Source organism: Gorilla gorilla, chromosome 4, assembly GCF_029281585.2.
Source record: "Gorilla gorilla gorilla isolate KB3781 chromosome 4, NHGRI_mGorGor1-v2.1_pri, whole genome shotgun sequence".
Taxonomy (NCBI): Eukaryota; Metazoa; Chordata; class Mammalia; order Primates; family Hominidae; genus Gorilla; species Gorilla gorilla.
Window position 1 is genome coordinate 27,157,731 of NC_073228.2, and position 20,253 is coordinate 27,177,983.

A 20,253-nucleotide genomic window follows, 5' to 3' on the forward strand; every position below is an offset into this window, starting at 1 on the left:
GCTTGCAGTGAGCTTATAATGGGCCACTGCACACTAGCCTGGGCAACAGAGCGAGATTCCATCTCAAAAAAAAAAAAAGCCAACACTAGAGATCCTTGCACTGCTGGGCTCTCAAAGTCTGGATTCCAAGCACCTCCAGGTTTCTATTTTGGCATATTTACATAATTTCACATTTTGATGCTTATAATTTTTTTATATAACAAGAAAATTTTATGCATCTCAAATGTGTACATTTTTTTTTTCAGACAGGGTCTTGATCTGTCACCCAGGGTGGAGTGCAGTGGTGCTTCATAGCTCACTGCTGCCTCAAGCTCTTGGGCTCCAAAGATCCTCCTACCTCAGCCTCCAGAGCTGGGGGTCTACAGGCGCGTACCACCATGCCCAGCTACAATTCTTATTATTCCCAAATGCCACCCCACCATATTTCTAAAAACTCCCAAAGTAAGATTCTACTTTGCCCAGTTTGTCCTCAATTGAGCAGTTTTGTCTAAGCCCAGAGTTTCTGCTGGGCCAGAGTATGGATGAGCTGTCTCTCCCTGGCTGGTGCCCATGCCCGCCTGTAGCCTGGGAGGGGGAGTGGCGCCCAGGGTCAGGTGGAACAAAACATGACTGCCTAGGGCTGCCTCTGTCTCCATCTCACTGATCGCAAATCACAGCTCAGACAGCCAGCTCTTAAGTGAGACCTGAGTGCCAGAGAGAGGTGGATACAAGGCCAGCAGTTACTAAATGAATGAAAATTGTGATTCCGATGAAGCCTGCCAGAGAAATAGAGCATTTTTTAAAAGATGGAAATAAGGCGGTATCTGATTAGGGCAAACATGATGCAGACAAGAAATGTACCGGTTCAGAGGAGGGAAGGTCAGGCCTCCTGGGGAGAGTCCATGAAAAAGATGGAACGTGCCAGATGCTGTGCCTGGTGCTGGGAAAGAGTTGACTAGGCCAGCATCCCTTTCCTCAAAGGGGGGGGGGCTCCTAGACTGGGGGGAGGGCTGGACATCTGAATACATCCTGAGGAGACAGTGTGGGACAGCATGGTGGCAGTGGAGCCAGCCGTGGTTCTGCTCTTGGTCGGCTGGAAAGGAGTAGATGTAAGGGATGGTTTAGAAGAAGGGAAGTGGAAGAAAAGTTTTCTGAGCTGACAAGAGGAAGGAAAGGCCTTCTAGAAGGACACTAAAAAGGCAGAGAAGCCCTAAGCAGAGTGGGCACCAGACTCCACAGGTTAAGGGCTCAGTCACACAGGACCATCCCCATGTCAGACCCCAGGTGCAAGGCCAAGCATCACCTATGCATCTGACCAACTGGCTATAAATTGGAGGTCCCCACAACTCCCTCCTCAGGTTTGAACATTTGCTAGAACAGCTCATGGAACCCAGGAAAACAGTTTTCTTACTATTGCTGATTTATTACAAAGGATATTTTAAAGGACACAAATGATGAAGCCAGATGAACAGATACACAGGGTGAGGTCTGGAAGGGTCCTTGTGGAGTTGGGGTGCACCACTCTCCTGGAACATGGATGTGTTCACCAACCCGGAAGCTCTCCAAGTACTGTCTTTTAAGGAGTTTTCTGGAGGCTTTATCACGTAGGCATGATTGAGCTCCAGCTCCACTCCCCACCCCAGAGGATGGGGAATGGGGCTGACAGCACAACACTTCCAACCATAGGTCTTTTTGGTGACCAGTCTCCAAATAAGGAGCCCACCAGGAGTCACCTCATGAGAACAAAGGACACTTCTATCACCCAGAAAATTCCAAGGGATTTAGGAGCTCTGTATCAGGAACCAGGTTTAAGGACCAAATGTTAGAACAAAAGATGTGCAACCATAAAAAACAGCGAGATCATGTCTTTTGCAGGAACACAGATGGAGCTAGAGGCCATTATCCTCAGCAAACTAAGACAGGAACAGAAAACCAAATACTGTATGTTCTTATAAGTGGGAGCAAAATAATGAGAACTCATAAACAATAGACACTGGGCCCTACCTGAGGGTGGAGGGTGGGAGGAGGGAGAGGAGCAGAAAAAACTGTTGGGTACTAGGCTTGGTACCTGGGTGATGAAATAATCTGTACAACAAACCCCCATGACACAAGTTTAGCTATATAACGAACGTGCATATGTGCCCCCTAACCTAAAAGAAAAGTTTAAAAAGGAAAAAACACCTAGGAGAAAAGAAAAATGATAAACTAACAAAGGACAATGCTCTTAGCACTGCCATCATTCAGGAATTTTCAAGGGTTTTGGGAGCTTTGTGTTAGGAACTGGGGGCAGAGACCAAATATATATTTCTTCTTATGTTACACTACCCCAAATAGGAAAACAGAAATTACTCTAGATATTTCAAACAAAAAAGGGTTGTATATAGGCAATTAGTGCTTATCATTGGAGGGGCTAGAGGTGGTGAAGGTTGTGGGGATGGGGTTGCACCACTGGCTTTCAGGCTACTTTACCACAGCTGATTTCCAGAGGATGGAAGAAGTCAGGAAACTTGGGAAACTGCTGCTGAGGTCCTTGCAGCCCCACGGTCCCCAGGCTGGTGACTGGTGGGGGAGTATGGAGTCCAGCTGACCACCAGAGCCTGCACACCTGCTGCTATGGGGGAGGAAAGGATGACTTCTACCTCCTTTCCACATTCCAAATTCCACGTGACTACATTTTATTGGCAGCACCCCGCTGGCAAGCGAGCCTTGATGTGTGCTTCCTGGGCTTCTGGCACCTGCACAGAAAGGGGTGAAATGAGTGTCACGAGCAGCCACCACTCTGCATCACACCTCCACATCCAGGTGTGCTGGAGAGCCCCACTTACACTTGGAGGTGTCCTGGCACACTACCCACTTTTGGTAGGTGTTTGGGTGTCCGAGGCTTTGCAAAAGAAGAAGGCGAGGAGTCTACGGTGGAGTCACATGGTGGAGACCTAGCTAAGTCAGAGGCCTGGAGAGGTGTCACTAGCTGGGCAGCAGGTAACACACCATCATCCTGAGCTGATTGGAGAAACACCTGGGATTGATTCAGAGTTTTTTCTGGAATGTTTTCACTGGAATGAAAGCTGAGCGGTCTACAGGCCATATAGTATTGGAGAAAACTTAGCCCTCACTGAAAAAGGCTGCCAGAGAAAAGGTATCCACAGGGAAATTCAGGAGTTTTGTTTGTTTTTTCTTTTTTTTTTTTTTTCTTTTAAGGTGGAGTTTTGCTCTTGTTGCTCAGTCTGGAATGCAATGGCACGATCTCAGCTCACTGCATCCTCTGCCTCCTGGGTTCAAGCAAGTCTCCTGCCTCAGCCTCCCTAGTAGCTGGGGTTACAGGCATGCACCACCATGCCTGGCTAATTTTTGTATTTTTAGTAGAGACGGGGTTTCCCCATGTTGGTCAGGCTGGTCTCAAACTCCTGACCTCAGGTAATCCACCCGCCCTGGCCTCCCAAAGGGCTGAGATTACAGGTGTGAGCTACCACACCTGGCTTGTTTTGGGGTTTTTTTTGTGTTTTGTTTGTGTGTGTGTTTGTTTTTGGAGACAGTCTCTGTCACCCAGGCTGGAGTGCAGTAGCGTGATCTCGGTTAACTGCAACCTCTGCCTTCCGGGTTCAAGTGATTCTCCTGCCTCAGCCTCCCGAATAGCTGGGATTACAGGCGCCCACCACCATGCCTGGCCAATTTTTTTTTTTTTTCTGAAAACAGTTTCAGCATGTTGGCCAGGCTAGTCTTGAACTCCTGACCTCAAGTGATCCGCTCACCTTGGCCTCCCAAAGTGCTGGGATTACAGGCATGAGTCACTGTGCCCCGCCAGGAAATTCAGTTTCTGAAAATACACCTGTGGATCTCTAGCCTTGAACATCCTTGGATGCTGCTTTAAATGACTGATCCTCGATGCCTCCCTTCTAACTCACACTCCCCTATATCAATCTCCCAGAAAAAGGGACCTCTTTTATTCTTTTTTTTTTTTTTTTCCAGAGACGGGCCTCACTTTGTTGCCCAGGCTGGTTTTGAACTCCTGGCCTCAAGTGATCCTCCCGCCTTGGTCTCTCAAGGTACTGGGATTACAGGTGGGAGTCCCCGCACCCAGCAAAGCCTGTATTAAACCCTTTTATGCACACTCGGCGGTACTGCAGAAAGGGCAGGGAGGAAGCAGAGGTGCCCTGGCATCTTCAGCTGGAGGTGAGCAGGGCGCTGAGGGTGGGAGAGGCCCGGCGCCTGGGGATGGGAGGCAGGACCGCACCTTCACAGGGACGCTTCCACCCTACCCCGGAGGTCAGGGCCTCTCGCCCAGCTCTGGCTCTGAGGTCCTGGAGGGAGGGAGATGCTGTTGCTACTCAGAAGATTGGGGGAGGGCCCCCCCCCCCATTCGAGAAGAGTGAAAATCCTGAGCCTGAAGAAGTGGAACCGGTTGGAGCTGAGGCTTTAGAGGATGGCGTTCGAAAGAGGGTTTGGCGCCGCCCTGTGGACCGTTCGGGCTCGCAGGGCCGAAGGCTCCGAAGACTGAGACCTGTGAACCACGGGGAGGCTCCATGCAGATGGGGGCCACAGCCCCCGCCGGAGCCCCCACACTAGCCCTGGACTTCTCCACTGGCTTACGACATGAGAGCTCAATATGCTCCTTATTTAACGCATTGTTGTATCAGGTCCCTGTGGGAGCCACTGGCTCTATGGCCTAATAAAGGAGCGGGTGCACGCACTGGATTGGTGAGCTACCGCCACTGCAACGCGTCCTAATCAACCATCCTAAACGGCGGCTGGAACAAGGTTCTCGCAGGCCTGTGCTTGGGCTTGAACGCTGGTCCAGCCGCTGCGCTCTGTGGCTCCCTGTAGGCCTGCGGATCAGCCAGGGGGCTCCGTTCCTTTTGGGCGGAGGCTGAAGAAGCAGCGGCTGCACCAGAGAAGGCCCTCTGGGTGAAGGTGGGAGCGCACGGGGCCCGCGGAACCACCTAAGGCGACTTCAGACGTGGGCTCGGAACTGGCAGCCTTTGGTTTCTGCTTCATTCCAAGGCCAGAGCAATCCACGTGGGCAAACCCAAAGCCAGGGGGCAGGAAAGTATCCTCCGCCCACAACAAAACCATGGCAAGTGGTGGATGCAGGTACGGCCAATAGTCTATCTATCCCGGTGAGTGAGGAGACCTGCTTTGAGGGTTGCACAACCTGGATCTGCTTTTACAGTGGTGTCTGTCACTATGAAGACTCCACCATGGGTCGCCATCAGGTCAGGGACCCTGACAAGGCAAGAACTGCATCTTCCTCTGCACACAGCTCTGCTCCCTTCCCCGCCTTGCCTAACACCAAGCCCAGCCCTGAGGGATGACTCAGGAATATTACTGAGAGCATTTTAGGCCATTCCTTCATTATCCCCATGTGACTTGTTATGAAATATAGACTGACTTCCTGAAGATCAGCACATAGTGCTAAGTATTTGGCTTGTCATCTGTAGAGACTCTGCCATTTGGAGCTGGGATCTGTCCCCAGAGCTGTCAGACACCAAATCCTGTATCTACTGCCACCCAAAGGGACCTCCAGAAGAAAGGGGTTATACAGGGTCAAACACCAAGGCAGGTTAGTGAAATTTCTCTAGAGGCCATTTAAAGCTGGAGTCTCACCACCTGAATTGCCCTCAGAGGAAGGCTGTCTAGGGCACAAACCTAGTCAGGGGTCCACATGGACTTAAGGACAATTTTTTTTTTTTTTTTTTTTTTGAGAAACTCTCATTCTGTCATCAAGGCTCGAGTACAGTGGTGTGAACTCAGCTCACTGCAAGTCTCAACCTCCTGGGCTCAGGTGAGTAGCGGGAATCACAGCCTCCTACCTCAGCCTCCCGAGTAGCGGGAACCACAGGCTCATGCCACGATGCCCAATTAATTTTCTTTTAAATTTTTTGTAGAGATGAGGTCTCCCCGTGTTGCTCAGTCTAATCTTGAACTCCTGGACTCAAACGATCCTCCTGCCTCTGCTCCTCAAAGTCCTGGGACTACAGGTGTGAGCCAACGCACCTGGCCTCTTAAGAATAATTTTAAAAACAATGAGGTTCACCGTCAGAGCCCCTGCTGCTCTACCAAGTCCCTTGGCCCCTCTCAACAGGGCAAAAGCAAGATGAGCCCCAGATGTTCTGCTTAATGACCACCTTTCCCAGGAGACTTTGCTCTTTAAAGGAGAACCACTTAGAGATATGAGCAACCTTAAAGAATGCCACCAGCACTAGTGAATGCCAGACATGGGCCACGTGGGTGGAGAGTATATTTTAGGGCAGTCACTCGTGGTAAATTATTTCCACCAGCCCCCAGAAGTGACTATTCAATGTCCAACTATGTCAGGCCCAGGCTAATAAAAGTAGAGGCATGAGGAACCTAGGGTTGTTCTGAAGTGCCTTGATTATGGTATATGTGGAAGATTTTAGAGCTTGTTGTAAAAAGTGATGACCCATGGCCCCCCAGGCTGGGTCTGGGATTGCCTTTGTGGATTACAAGAGGATATTATGCAGCAGTTTTTAAAAATGAGGCAGACTGGGACAATCTATCTCTAAGATGCATAGGTGCTGTTAAGGGAACAAAGCAAGATTTAGTAGGGCGTGTATAGTATGCTACTGTGCGCTGTGCGTTATCTGTACAGAACTGTGAGGTCTGATACAGTAGCCACTAGCCACATATGGCTATTTACATATAAATTTAGGTTGGCCACAGTGGCTCATGCCTGTAATCCTAGCACTTTGGGAGGCCAAGTGGGAGGATAGCTTGAGGCCAATAGTTCAAGAACACCCTGGGCAACATAGTGAAACCCCTTTTCTACAAAAAATTTATTTATTTATTTATTTTTATTTTTTTTGAGACGGGTCTCACTCTGTCACCCAGGCTGGAGTGCAGTGGCGCAGTCTCAGCTTATTACAACATCTGCCTCCTGGGTTCAAGCGATTATCGTGCCTCAGCCTCCAAGTAGCTGGGACTACAGGCACGCACCACCATACCCAGCAAATTTTTGTATTTTTGGTAGAGACAAGGTTTCGCCATGTTGGCCAGGCTGGTCTCGAACTCCTGACCTCAGGTGATCTGCCCGCCTCAGCCTCCCAAAGTGCTGAGATTACAGGCATGAGCCACTGCACCCAGGCAAAAAATTTAAAATTGTAAAAATCAGCCAAACATGGTGGCATTCATCTGTAGTCCCAGCAACTTAGGAGGCTGAGGTGGGAGGATTTCTTGAGCCCAGGAGGTCAAGGTTGCAGTGACCTATGACTGCACCACTGCACTCCAGCCTGGACAACAGAGTGAGGCCCTGTCTCAAAAAATAAATAAATAGGAGTTTGAGGCCATGTTCACACATCACTGCAATCCAGTCTGGTAAACAGAGCAAGACGCTGAGTCTTTAAAAAAAAAAAAAAATTTTTTTTAAAGTCAGCTCCTAAGACACACTAGCCACATATCAAGTGCTCAACTGCCCCGTGTGGCTAATGGCTACCAAACTGGGCAGCACAGGCAACTGTTTTCATCACTGAAGTTCTGTTGGACAAGAATACCTCTGGAAGCACACACGAGAAACTGGTAATGGTGGTTGCCTTCGGGGAGGGAAACTGGGAGGGTGCAGGGCTGTATGCCCTTTTGTACCTCTTGAATTTCATATCATGTGTTTGTACTAGGTGTTTACAAATTATTTTAAAAACATACTGGGAATTAGGAATCCCCATATGGAATCACTGCAGTGGGACACTGATTCCCAAAAAATTACTTTGCAATTTGCCTAAAACAAATTAAGCTAATAGCTATCATGATTTCATATTTAATATTTTTTCACAGCTTAGAGTTTTTTTAGCTCCTGTTGCTATCTCTCTGCTCTTATGAGCTCACAGGGTGACAAAGTGAATTAGTAAGTAGCAGGAGAACATTAAAGGAAAAACTCCTGGGCAACAGGGCAAAACGCCGGCTCTACAGAAAATACAAAACATTAGCCAGGCATGGTGGCATGCAGCTATGGTCTTAGCAACTTGGGAGGCTGAGGTGGGAGGATCACTTGAGCCCGGAAGACGGTAACTCAATCCCAGCAGAATCCCAGGGAGCGAAGGTGGCTCATCCCAAAGGAAAAACAAGAAGGAAATTCTATTACCAGAAGACAAAGGGATGAAATGAGGGATGGAGAATCAAAGACTGAAGCTACTAGGGTTTGTTTTTATTAATATTTAATTTTTTCAGAGGCGAGGGTCTCACTATGTTGCCCAGGCTGGTCTTGAACTCCTGGCCTCGAGCAATCCTCCTGCCTGAGCCTTCCGAGTTGTTGGGATTACAGATATGAGCCACTGCATCCAACTTTGGTTCTTGTTTGTTTGTTTTGTTTTGTTTTGTTTTTTTGACAGAGTTTTGCTGTGCCACCCAGGCTGGAGTGCAGTGACTCAGCCTCGGCTCACTGCAGCCTTGACCTTCTGGCCTCAAGTGATCCTCCCGCCTCAGCGCCACCCCCCACTGCCCTCCAATATCTGGGACTACAGGTGCGCGTGACTGCGCACAGCTAATTTTTAAATTGTTTGTAGAGATAGGGTTTCGCTATGTGGCTCAGGCTGGTCTCCAACTCCTGGACTAAGCGATCTGCCTGCCTTGGCCACCTCCCAAAGTGTGAGCCACCACGCCCACCCATTGAACATTGAAGCTAGACTGGGCAAACCCTTAAGCCTAAACCAGTAACAGTTTTTCACAGGTTCATAGATGTTACTGTGGTTAATAACACACACATTCATTTAAAAGCATGTGTGTCCGCATAGTAATTTTTGGTCCTTATTTTTATTTTTATTTTTAAGTTAATGGATATTAAAGATACAACTTTATTTTGTTTTTTTTTGAGACAGGGTCTCACTCTGTCGCCCAGGCTGGAGTGCAGTGGCATGATCAGAGCTCATTGCAACCTCCACCTCCTGGGTTCAAGAGATTCTCCTCCCTCAGCTTCCTGAGTAGCTGGGATTGCAGGTACATGCAACCACACCTGGCTAATTTTTGTACTTTTTGTAGAGATAGGGTTTTACCATGTTGCTCAGGCTGGTTTTGAACTCCTGAGCTCAAGTGATCCACCTGCCTCGGCCTCCCAAACTGCTGGGATTACACACGTGAGCCACCACACCCGGCCTAAAGATATAATTTCTATCATGAGGAGGTCCAAGAACTATTCTCTTTTTCTTTTTTTAATGTTAGAAAGGGATTCTTAACTGAGTTTGTGCTGCAGCAAAGGGAGGGGAAATTAAGCAAGAAGAGAAGGGAGCCAGGAAATAAAGGCCCCAACCCAGGAAGCAGTTAAGCAAAGTTCCAGGATGACCACATGTGACAAGTTTAGGGGATAACTTGAGCACATGGAGGACAGAACTTGGAGAGGGCACTGTGGGCCTGGGCACCACCTGCTCCGCCAGAGCACTGGAAGAGAACAAGGGCACGATAATGGCAGATGGCACTGAAAGAAAAGGAGAGCTTGAGGCACCCTTGGGGGAAGCAGCCATCATCAGAGTGTATTTTATTTTTATTTTATTATATTTTGAGATAGAGTCTCACTCTGTTGCCCAGGCTGGAGTGCAGTGGCATGATCTCGGCCCACTGCAACCTCCACCTCCCAGGTTCAAGTGATTCTCTGCCTCAGCCTCCCAAGTAGCTGAGACTACAGGGGGGCACCACCACACCCGGCTAATTTTTGTATTTTTAGTAGAGATGGGGTTTCTCCATGTTGGCCATGTTGGTCTTGAACTCCCAACCTCAGGTGATCCGCCCACCTTGGCCTCCCAAAGTGCTGGGATTACAGGCATGAGCCACCATGCCTGACCTCACAGCACATTATTAAACTCTGTGGTGAATAATATTTATATAGTCACAATTCTGTAAACACTGTTCATTTTCTACAAATTGTGGCATAACCAAACCTCAAGAATGGACAGGGCTGGGGTGTAAAAGAGCTAAGTCCTTGCCAGGTTTACTAGGAAGGCAACAGACAGTGTCTAAAACTATGAGACAGCTGGGCGCGGTGGCTCACGCCTGTAATCCCAGCACTTTGGGAGGCCAAGGCGGGTGGATCACGTGAGGTCAGGAGTTTGAGATCAGGCTTGACAACATGGTGAAACCCCGCGTCTACTAAAAATATCAAATTAGCTGGGCATGGTGGCAGGTGCCTGTAATCCCAGCTAGTAGGGAGGCTGAGGCAGGAGCATTGCTTGAACCCAGGAGGCGGAGGTTGCAGTGAGCCAAGATGGCACCACTCCAGCCTGGGTGACAGAGCGAGACTGTGTCTCAAAAAAATAATAAAATACAAACAATGAGACGTGCAGGAGATGTGGGGAGAAGCACCAGAAGATTCTGCTGAAAGCCTGCTCCCCAGAAGGGTGGGAACAATGGGGACAATGAACTGCTGTTGTTCGTTATGTTTCATCCCCATTCCATTTCATTTTATTGAATTGTAAACCGTGTGTATAACAACACTTTTTAATCAATTTTTTAAAAAAGAGAGAGTGGAAAGAAACCGCTTCCTACAACAGAACTGAAGAGCACACCAGTGATTCCGGTGTCCAGAGAGGAGGGTGCATTAACACTAGTTTTATTATTTCAATCAGATGCCAAGCAAGAATATATCTGGGGTTCAGACAAGAAAGGCTCTCATTCAAGTGCTTACAAGAGCAATGGAAGGCAAGGACCTGCCCAATTGGCAGGGTGAAAATTAGCCACAACTAGAATAGTAACAACTGTTCATCTTTGAGCACTTACTACAGGCCAGAACTTGCATTAAGGATATCATCTTTTTCTTTTCTTTTTTTCTTTTCCTTTTTTTTTTTTTTTTTTTTTTGTTGTTGTTGTTTTGGAACAGAGTCTCACTCTGTCATGTAGGCTGCAGTGCAGTGGCGCAATCTCAGCTCACTGCAACCTCAGCCTCCCAGGTTCAAGCGATTCTTGTGCCTCAGCCTCACAAGTACCTGGGACTACAGGCATGAACCACCATGCCTGGCTCATTTTTGTATCTTTGGTAGAGATGGGGTTTCACCATGTTGGCCAGGCTGGTTTCGAACTCCTGGCCTCAAGTAATCCACCCACTTCAGCCTCCCAAAGTTATGGGATTACAGGCGTGAGCCACTGTGCCCAGCCAGGATATCATGATATTTACTCCTCACATCAACTGACATTAGCCCCTATTTACAATGAGGAACTGAGGCTCAGAGAGGTTTTGGCACTTGCCTGAGGTCACACACTCTGGGCTCTCTGCTTGGGGCTGAGGACCAACGGGCGTTGTGACTTACTTCTCTTTCCTGAACATCAATAAAATTCAATTTAGAAATTTCTGTCTTCACTGCTATCTCAACGGGCCTGTGAAAAATGCTGACTTGGTGGCAGCTGTCAGCTGTCTTAGCCCCATACTCAATGGGTTGCCCTGGGCCCCACACTGTTTTAAGGAAGTCCCAGCAAACAATATGGGATAGAGATGAGATTCAAACCTAAACAGCCCTGGGGAGTTCTCCCTGACACCGGTGCCTTCGCCTCTCTGCGCCCTGCAGGCGCCCCCAGTTCCCCAGCCTCCCAGACCTCGCATGTGCCCCGGGGCTCAGCTCCCAGGGACTTCCGGGAGCAGCTGGCCCCGCCCCAAGGCTCCTTCGGGCTGCGCGATTGGCACCGCGAGCCGGGGGCAGGGCCGGAGCGCCGAGCCAACGTGATGGCGTCAGGGGCCGGGGCGCCGCTTCCTGTTGTCAGTGGCCGAGAGACCGCATCGTCGGCTCGGAGGCTGAGGGGCTGCCGCGGCCGGGAGCGCCCCTCGCCTCGCTCCTCGCTCCGCTTGGTGAGTTAGGGGGTCAAGATGCGAGGAGGGCGGCGGAGGAGTGGGAGGGCCGAGGCGCGAACGGGCGGTGGGCCTCCCGCTCCCTCCGCGATTCCCAGCCCCTGGTTACCCTGAGACTGCCCGGCTTCAGAGCCCTCAGCCCTGTCCAGCCCGCGCCCGCCCCGCTCCGACCCAGCCTTCCCCCTGCACCGCCGCTGTGGCCCCGTCCTCTCCGTCTGTCCAGCCCCCAGCCCGCGCCCGCATCCCCTCACCAGCGGTCTTGCTTAAATGCAGCTTCACTCGTGACCCCACTTTACCCCAGTTCCAACCCCGATCTCGGCCACGTCCCTTCGCCCCGCCCTGACACACCTCATCCTCTCTCCCCACCCCTCTGGTAATCCCGATGCTCCGCGCTCACCTCCCCGAGACCCACCATTCAGGTTTCCCCTTTTCTGGCTCAGCTTTCTTATCCCAGTCACCCCCCTCCCCTGTCCCGCTCCCCAAGATCTGCTCATCCCAAACATTCTACCTCCGCCCTCTCATCTAAGACCCACCCCCAAAGTAGGTGCCCTGTTGAGCTCGCCGCTTTCTTCTGGATAACTCCGATCTCAGCCTTATTCCAAGTCTTAACTGTGTCTTCTCGTCCTTAGTCTCCTAGCCCACTGTATACCTTCCTTTGCGTCTCCTGCCGTACTGAGGACACCCCATCCCTAAGTCTTTGCCAAACTGTCCCGAACTCTTGCTGCCTCCTTTCCTACCACCCTCACCCAATCTTGTTAAAAATGACATCTCCGTGTCCTTTCACCCCCGCTGACCCACCGCAACTCTTCACCCCAACTCTGCGTCCATTCCTTCCCTCGACCCAACTCCCATTCAACCTGAGAACTTAGTGCAGAGTCGCCTGCCAACTCCACCAGCTGCCCCTCAACAGCCAAATGTAGGTGCTCACTCAGACCCGCAGTTACAGACTGAGCAGCATGATTGGCGGGTGCAGGGGCTCAGGTGGTAAATAAGGGTGGAGGAGCAGTGGGCTCTCCCCAACTCTTGGGTGGGGCCGGGGTTTTTCCTGGCATCTGGTCTCCTGTACCTGTCCTCAGGGATTGTGTTTCTGGCATTCATATTAAATGACTTGTGCTGGCTGCTGGAATGGTAGGTATCATTCAAATATCTGGAAGGTGAGAGATGGCCACTCACTCAGCTCACTTAGCACAGAATGATGGAAGCTGTCACTTCCTTCTGGTTGGTGTTCTCACCCTGGAGAGCTTCTGGGAAGTTCTGTGTGGTGTTGGCTGTGGTCACAGAATATTGTTCATGTTCCTTTTCTTGGCACTTGTAAGGGACTCTCCCTGCCAGAGCTGATGGCAGATCAGTCCTGATGCTGAATTCAGGGGATATGATGGGTGCCAGAGGCAACATTACCTGTTGTGAAGAGTGTAGGTGAGTAGGTCCTGGGGAGGCTGAGGCCTAGGTGGGTACAGAGGCTCTTGAATCGCTTTCTTTTCTTATAAGTGCTGGATCATTGACTTTTGGCCATCTGGGTTCCATGAACACAGGGGACCATGTTATCTCAGAGTAGCTGAGGCAGAAGGACATTCCAGAGGCACCCAAGTCCCATGCTCAGCATTTATGGTTTCCTGGGGGCTTTTTGGTACACATTTTCTCTGAATCCTGAGGACCGGGCATCAGATGGGTGGGCCATTTGATTGCAGCTTTTTTCTTTCTTTCTTTTTTTTTTTTTCGACAGAGTTTACTCTTATTCCCCAGGCTGGAGTGCAGTGGCATGATCTCGGCTCACCGCAACCTCTGCCTCCCAGGTTCAAGCGATTCTCCTGCCTCAGCCTCCCGAGTAGCTGGGATTACAGGCATACACCACCATGCCTGGCTAGTTTTGTATTTTTAGTAGAGATGGGGGTTTCTCTGTGTTGATCAGGCTGGTCTCCAACTCCCGACCTCAGGTGATCCACCCACCTCGGCCTCCCAAAGTGCTGGGATTACAGGCGTGAGCTGCCGTGCCCGGCTGATTGCAGTTTTAAAGGGCCCCAAAGAACATTGTCTCTGCTTGCCACTTACAGTCGTATTCCTTTGAAAAGTGAATGCTGTTTACCTTCAATGTCCTCCCATTAATATGCAGTATATTTAAGTTGTTTTCAGCCTTATTGGCAGCTTGGCTTAATGACAGGAGCTCCACAGTTGCCCCAGCACTTAAAAGTTGTATACCCCAACTTCCCACAGTGTGTGAAGTGGAGGTACTTGCCCCGTGCCTTGTTTTTATTTTATTAATCAATTCATTCAACAGCTTATTTTTTGAGCACCAGTGTGTGCCAAACACTGTTCCAGGTACTAGAAATACAATGGTGAATGGGTCAGGCAACGGTCCTGTTTTCATTCATTCAGAGTTTGGTCCTTGTTAGAATCCTCTGGGATATGGGACAAGAATACAGGGAAGCTGGGTGATACTGGATGGAAGGAAGGAGGGAGGAAAGAAAGATAGCTAGTGTTCACTGACTCCACAATTCTGCCCTCATCCACTAGCCCTGAGTCTGGGAATCACAAACTAGAAGTTTCTCACCCTTCATCTGGTATTTAATTGCTTCAAAGCTCCAACCCCCACCACTCCACCCATCACAGAAATCCAGCTTTCCTCAGGTGGACAGAGGTGCAGTTTCCTCAGTCAGCACTCACATGCCTGAAAGATCAGCTGCCTTTCTGAATCAGAGGATAACTTTGTCATTCTTTTCCAATTGAAAAAACATGACTCATCAATTGGTACAGCAGTTGGATGGCTTAAAGCCAGGCTGTGGCTCTGAACAGCCAGTTACACAATTCGGGCAGTGGAGAGAAGGCCGTGGGGAGTGGCTGAGGAGTCCGTCAAAAGAAGAGGTTGCTGTTCACTGATGGTGGAGTGTTTTGAGAGTGGTGAAACCAGGTTATTCCTTTCTTCTTTTAACGTAAGTCTCATCCAAGTCATTCTCTTTTTTTGCTTCCTTGATCTCTGGAGGAAGTGAAATTGGACATATAGAGAAGGCCAGGCAGTATAATGCAGGAAACCAGCCGGAACTGTTCCTTCCTGACTATGTTGGAACATTTAAGAAAGTGTAGCTCTGAGGCTTTAGGAGCATTGGTAGGACCTGGTCTCAGCTGGTTGGGGCTATAAACCTGATTGGCAGAACTGTTTCTTGTTGGTTTCAGACCTTCTGTGATGAAATGGAGCTTACGAGTACCTCTAAAGAAGAAGTAATAGTTTGTCTGAATTTGAGCCAAAGACCTGAGGCCTTTTGGTCCAGGGAAAGATGCAGGAGTTGGGATGAAGAAACCAGAGAGTTCTGTCCCTTACCCGAGACCCATTGCTACTGAGCCTCAGTTTTGTCCTCTGTAAAACAGGGATAATCACTCTCTCACGGGATTGCTGTGAGAATTAAATGAGGTTAGAGAGGGACATCAGAGAAGCTTGCTTTCTGCACTCTGGAGAGCTATGTGAAGGCGAATGAATACATAGGGTGGCAGTAGACTTGGTGTGGTTTGGGGCTTCCTAAATGGCACCAGTCACCTTTCCCCTGCTAAGCTTTCACCCGTCATGTTCAAGAGCCCTTTGGTACTGTTGCCCAGCTTTGCCTCACTCCCTTCAGGTAGGTCTCCTTGAAGCCACACCTCTCTTCACTTTGGTTCTTTGTGTCAATGAAGAGCGTTTTGAGGACAGAAAGTGGAACCAGTTCCATAGGATGGTAGATTCAGAATCTGGGCCACCAGGGTGGGTGACGCAGTGCTGTCCCCACAGTCAAGAGACACAAAGCCTCCTTCTGATTCCCGCCGTGAGTTCTTATGTCACTGACCATCTGAGCCCTGCCTCCCTGAGCATGATGGAACAGATACAGATAGGTGGGGTGCTATGGCTGCCTACAAACAGAGGTGTCCTGCATTGTGGCTGGAACCCCAGAGGCTCAGTCCTGTCTTGTGAATTTTCAAGTGGCTCTTCTGCTGGATTTCTCTGAGCTCTTGTCAGTCATTTTGTGGCATTTCTGACTCTGTTTTAGGCCAAGTGACCCTTCTCTTGTCTGGCCCTGTCTCTCTTAGCTTCAGTTTATTATTATTAATTTTTTTTTTTTGAGATGGAGTCTCGCTCTGTTGCCCAAGCTGGGGTGCAGTGGCACGATCTTGGCTCACTGCAAGCTCCACCTCCTGGGTCCACGCCATTCTCCTGCCTCAGCCTCCCGAGTAGCTGGGACTACAGGCGCCCGCCCAGCTAATTTTTTGTATTTTTAGTAGAGATGGGGTTTCTCCGTGTTAGCCAGGATGGTCTCGATCTCCTGACCTTGTGATCCACCCGCCTCGGCCTCCCAAAGTGCTGGGATTACAGACGTGAGCCACCGCGCCCAGCCAGCTTCAGTTTATTATTTATGTAATTATTTGAGACATAAATTATTTATTTATTTATTTATTCTTGCTTTGCTGCCCCGGCTGGAGTGCAGTGGCACGATCTCGACTCACTGCAACCTCCGCCTCCTGGGTTCAAGTGGTTCTCCTGCCTCAGCCGGTATGGTAGCTGGTAATACCAGTAGCTGGTATTACAGGCATGGGCCACCATGCCTGGCTAATTTTCGTTTTTTTTTAATTAGAGACAGGGTTTCACCATGTTGGCCAGGCTGGTCTCAAACTCCTGACCTCAAGTGATCCTCCTGCCTCAGCCTCCCAAAGTGCGGGGATTACAGGTGTGGGCCACGGCACCTGGCCTATTTTGTTTTCTTAGCATACCGTTACTTGGCCAGAGCACTCACTTACCAATGGCCTGCTCCTCCCAGTGAATACTCTGTGAATACTCTATCACTCTCAGCTAATTAGTTAATGAAGTCTTAATGGGCCTGGGCTATAATTCAAATTATTGGGTCTAAGTCCTTAGGGTCCCAGCCCTGTAGCTGGTTAAGGGAAGGGCAACTTTGGGGCTTCGGGCTCTCTCTAGAAGGGTGGGCCTGAGGGCCTCAGGCCACTGGAAATTGTGGACTGGGATTGGAGCCCAGGGTTTCGGAGCCAGAGAAGCTGGACGTGGCCTGCTGAGCTGCAAAAGGGTAGCCTTGATGGAGCATGACCTCAAGACCAGGCCTGTTTCTGGAAGTGACCCTAGATGCAGAGTCACTGCAGCATACAACCCCCTTTTCCTGTCACCCCGTGGCCAGAATGTGGAACTGGTCTCCGGAGGAGGGCTCTGAGAATCCCTGGGTAGCTGGGAGCAGACTATGGTGAAGGGTGAGGCAGTCAGATGGGGCTGTAGTCAGGACTGAGGGCTCTTCTGGCCATCTGCAGCACCCGGCCTGTTAATGGGTCTGCAGGAACCATCCTCCATACATGCCTGCTTCCTCCTGAGGGACCTGACTTAGGGAGGTTGGCTCTGGGTCCTGACTCCCTGTGTCCTGTTTGCCCTCTGCTATCCCCAGAAGCCAGAGATCCAATCAGAGTACCTTCCACCATTTAGGGCCAGCCTGCCTGTCTGCTTTCCAAACCTCATGCTGCTCCAGGGCTGTCCAGGAAACCTTTCCTGCCACACTGGCCTTAATGTTCCCCTGCACCCCCTGTTCCCGGCCCCCAGCGAAAGGGTCTTCCCAGACCACCCCTGAAATCCTAGCTCTGAGGTGATGGCACTGTTGATGAAAAAGCCAAACTCTGTTAAATATTCGAAGAGGTTTATTCTGAGCCAAATGTGAGGGCCATGACCTGTGACATAGTCCTGGGAGGTCCTGAGAACATGTGCCCAAGGTGATTGGGGTACAGCTTGATTTTTATCCAAGTTACAGGCAGAAATTACAGGCAAAGACATAAATTAATATATATAAGGTGTACATTGGTGGGGACAGGGTAAGGTGGATTAAAAGATTTCCTGATTGGCAGTTGGCTGAAAAAGTTAAACTTTGCCTAAAGAGTTAAAAGTCAGCAGAAGAAAAGCTTGGGGTTAAGATAAGGTGGGTTGTGAAAGCCAAGGTTCATGTAACATAGATGAAGCCTTCAAGAGAATAGATGGTAAATGTCTCTAAGGTGTCAGACTCTTAGTTAAATCTCCTCTAAATCAGGAAAAGGCCTAGAAAGGGAAGGGAATCTCTGCAGGACATAAATTTTCCCAACAAGAGATGGCTTTGCAGGGCCATTCCAAACTATGTCAAAAATATACTTGGGGGTAAGATACTTTGATTTCCTTAGGGCCTATTATCTCCCATGTGATGTTAGACCAGTCAGGTTGGAGTTGGTATCTTAATTGCTGAGAGGCTGTTCTGTCAGTCTTAGGAGTCTGTTTTAATGTTAATGCTGGTCAGTTGTGTCTAAGCTCCGAAAGGGAGAGGCTAGGATGAGGCATGGCCCACGCCCCACTTCCTGTCATGGCCTGAACTCAGTTTTCAGTTTTTTTGAAATCCCTTTGGCCAAGGGGGGCCCATTCAGGCAGTTGGGGAGCTTAGAATTTTATTTTTGGTTTACAGCACTCACTCAGGAATCGGGTTTTCCTAGGGCTGGGGTTGGCTTCCTCCTGGGGGCTGGTGGTGGAGTCAGGCTGCTTATCAGCCCTGGGACCTCAGGAACTTCCTTGACCTGGGTCAGCTGCCATTTCCTTATCTGTCAGGTGGAGACAATAAAACAGCACTCCTAGGGTCCTTAGGAGGAACATAAATTAGGCAATATATGTAAAGAGAACTGAGCCCATTTAACTTTTCTTGGTTTTGTTAACTTCTTTGTGCGGTGATTGTTTGAGAGCTGAGAGACAGCCATCACCTTTCCCGGTGTTCCCCTGATGCTCAGCCAGGCATTTGGGAGAGATTTGTTTACGTGTGAATGTGCCTCCCTAGCCCAGGTCTGTCCAAGTTGCTGGGGTGGGGCCAAGCCAGTCAGCAGCCCCCTCAGGCTCAGGCTAAAGTCCCCACCCCACCCACCCCACCCCACCCCACCCACTCCCAGGAGGAAGCTGGCAGCCCTGAGGGATTTAACCACTCACTGACTTCAACTCTTCCTGCATACCCATTTAGGCGATGACATTCTTGGTCTGTAGGTTTAGGTGGCCACATCCACTGGGATGACAGATGCCAGGTACAACATATCAGGTACAGGTACATATCAGGCCCCGTGGCAGGCATTTTACACATTCTCCATCTGAGAGGTCTGAGCATGCCTCCCTGGTTAGTGGCAAACTGCGATGAGACCTCATGGTCATCCCGGTTAGACACGTCCCTGTCTGTGCTGCTCAAGCCAGACCCTCGAAGCCCAAATGAGGAGCAGAAGTGTAGCAAGGGAGCCCTCCCCTTTTGAAGCCGTTCCAGTGCTACTTTTTACTGCTGAGCTGGCAGATGTTGGACTGGGACAGTAGTGAGGGATGGGGGCAGGGTGTTGCAGGACCCAGCCCCTGAATGTGATGTGTGAGCCTGTGAGCCCCTGCTTCCTGGTCCCAGTGGGTTCCTGCCACCTTCAGCTGCAGCCTCCCCCTCGAACCTGCAGCTCTGTATCTGAATCAGCCTGTCGTTCCCTGCCTACAGGTTTCGATCCTACAGGGCCTTGGCTTTCTGGGCAGCATTTGATGTGAAGCGCCCTTACCACCTACTCCTTGGGGTGGACCCACCCCTGGCACCCAGGACTCCTTGCCTCCCAATGACTGAGCCCCCTGGGCTTTCCTTCCTTGTTTCTTTCCTTCAAATCTATTATCAGTTTTTACTTTTGTGTTCTTCAAAGGCCTTTTTGGTTGCAGTTTGAGTAAGAGAGGCTGACCTCCTGCTGCTTGCTGGGAATGGACTCTGGCTGGGGGGAAGTTCCCTGCCCATTCATCTGGCTGCCATCTGTCTCTTCAGGTGTCATGTGATTCTCTGAGGGAGCAGCTGCGTGAGTGGAGATGCTTTCAGTGGTGGAGAATGGACTGGACCCCCAGGCTGCCATCCCGGTAGGTGGGTGAGGGAGGATCAAGGGCGGGGAAGGGCTGCAGGGGACAGTTGTATCATCAGCTTGGCTCACTTCGAAATGAATGGGCACTGTCCTGCAAGAGAGACCAGGTTGAGAAAAAGTTACAGCACAAGCAGGCTCTGAGGAGACCCTGTCTTTTCTAGATCACCTTATTGGTGATAAGATGGAGATTTATGAAAAGCAGTGGGAATTTAAGATCAGCAACCTGAAGACCGAGGATTTCCATTCAGCCCTTCAGCCCTCTGCCCTTAGGCCATGATTTGGTCACAGTCTGGCCAAAACACTGAATGGGTGGGAAACAGATATTCCCAGGCACTGGTTTGTTGTTTCAGTAATGGGGGTAAATTGGTAACTTACATGTATCTGAACACTTACCATTTTCTAGGATATTCTAAATGTAATTATTTGTGAGCAGTTCACTGGAGCCCCCTAGGACCTTTTCTTGGACAGCCCTTTGCACCCTCCTGGGCTATCTTGGGTACTCCAGATAGAGCTCTCTGTTCTCTTGGAGAGGCAGGAAGTCAGGTAGCTTTGGGGCTGGTCCCTTAGCAGCATCCTGAGATGGCTTTCGGGGAGAAGCCAGGATTTCCTTTCCTCCCCACTGC

At 49.9% G+C, this 20,253-nt stretch overlaps 2 protein-coding genes across 2 annotated transcripts in view; one reads left to right on the forward strand and one right to left on the reverse strand.

The window, feature by feature from the left end:
- Positions 1 to 2,358: 2,358 nt before the first annotated feature.
- Positions 2,359 to 5,049, reverse strand: LOC129533524 (ADP-ribosylation factor-like protein 17). The gene is made up of 3 exons (XM_055387055.2): positions 4,865 to 5,049; positions 2,805 to 2,860; positions 2,359 to 2,714 (listed from the first exon to the last, which is right to left on the reverse strand). The coding sequence occupies exons 1-3, from the start codon at positions 5,047 to 5,049 to the stop codon at positions 2,440 to 2,442; spliced, it is 516 nt and encodes a 171-aa protein (XP_055243030.1). The 3' UTR covers positions 2,359 to 2,439.
- Positions 5,050 to 19,539: 14,490 nt separating this feature from the next.
- LOC101135518 (pleckstrin homology domain-containing family M member 1-like) overlaps positions 19,540 to 20,253 on the forward strand; it is an 82,302-nt gene continuing 81,588 nt past the window's right edge. The window contains 1 exon segment of the mRNA XM_055386822.2: positions 19,540 to 19,628. Within this exon segment, the coding sequence (XP_055242797.2) occupies positions 19,581 to 19,628 (48 nt within the window). The 5' untranslated portion in view covers positions 19,540 to 19,580.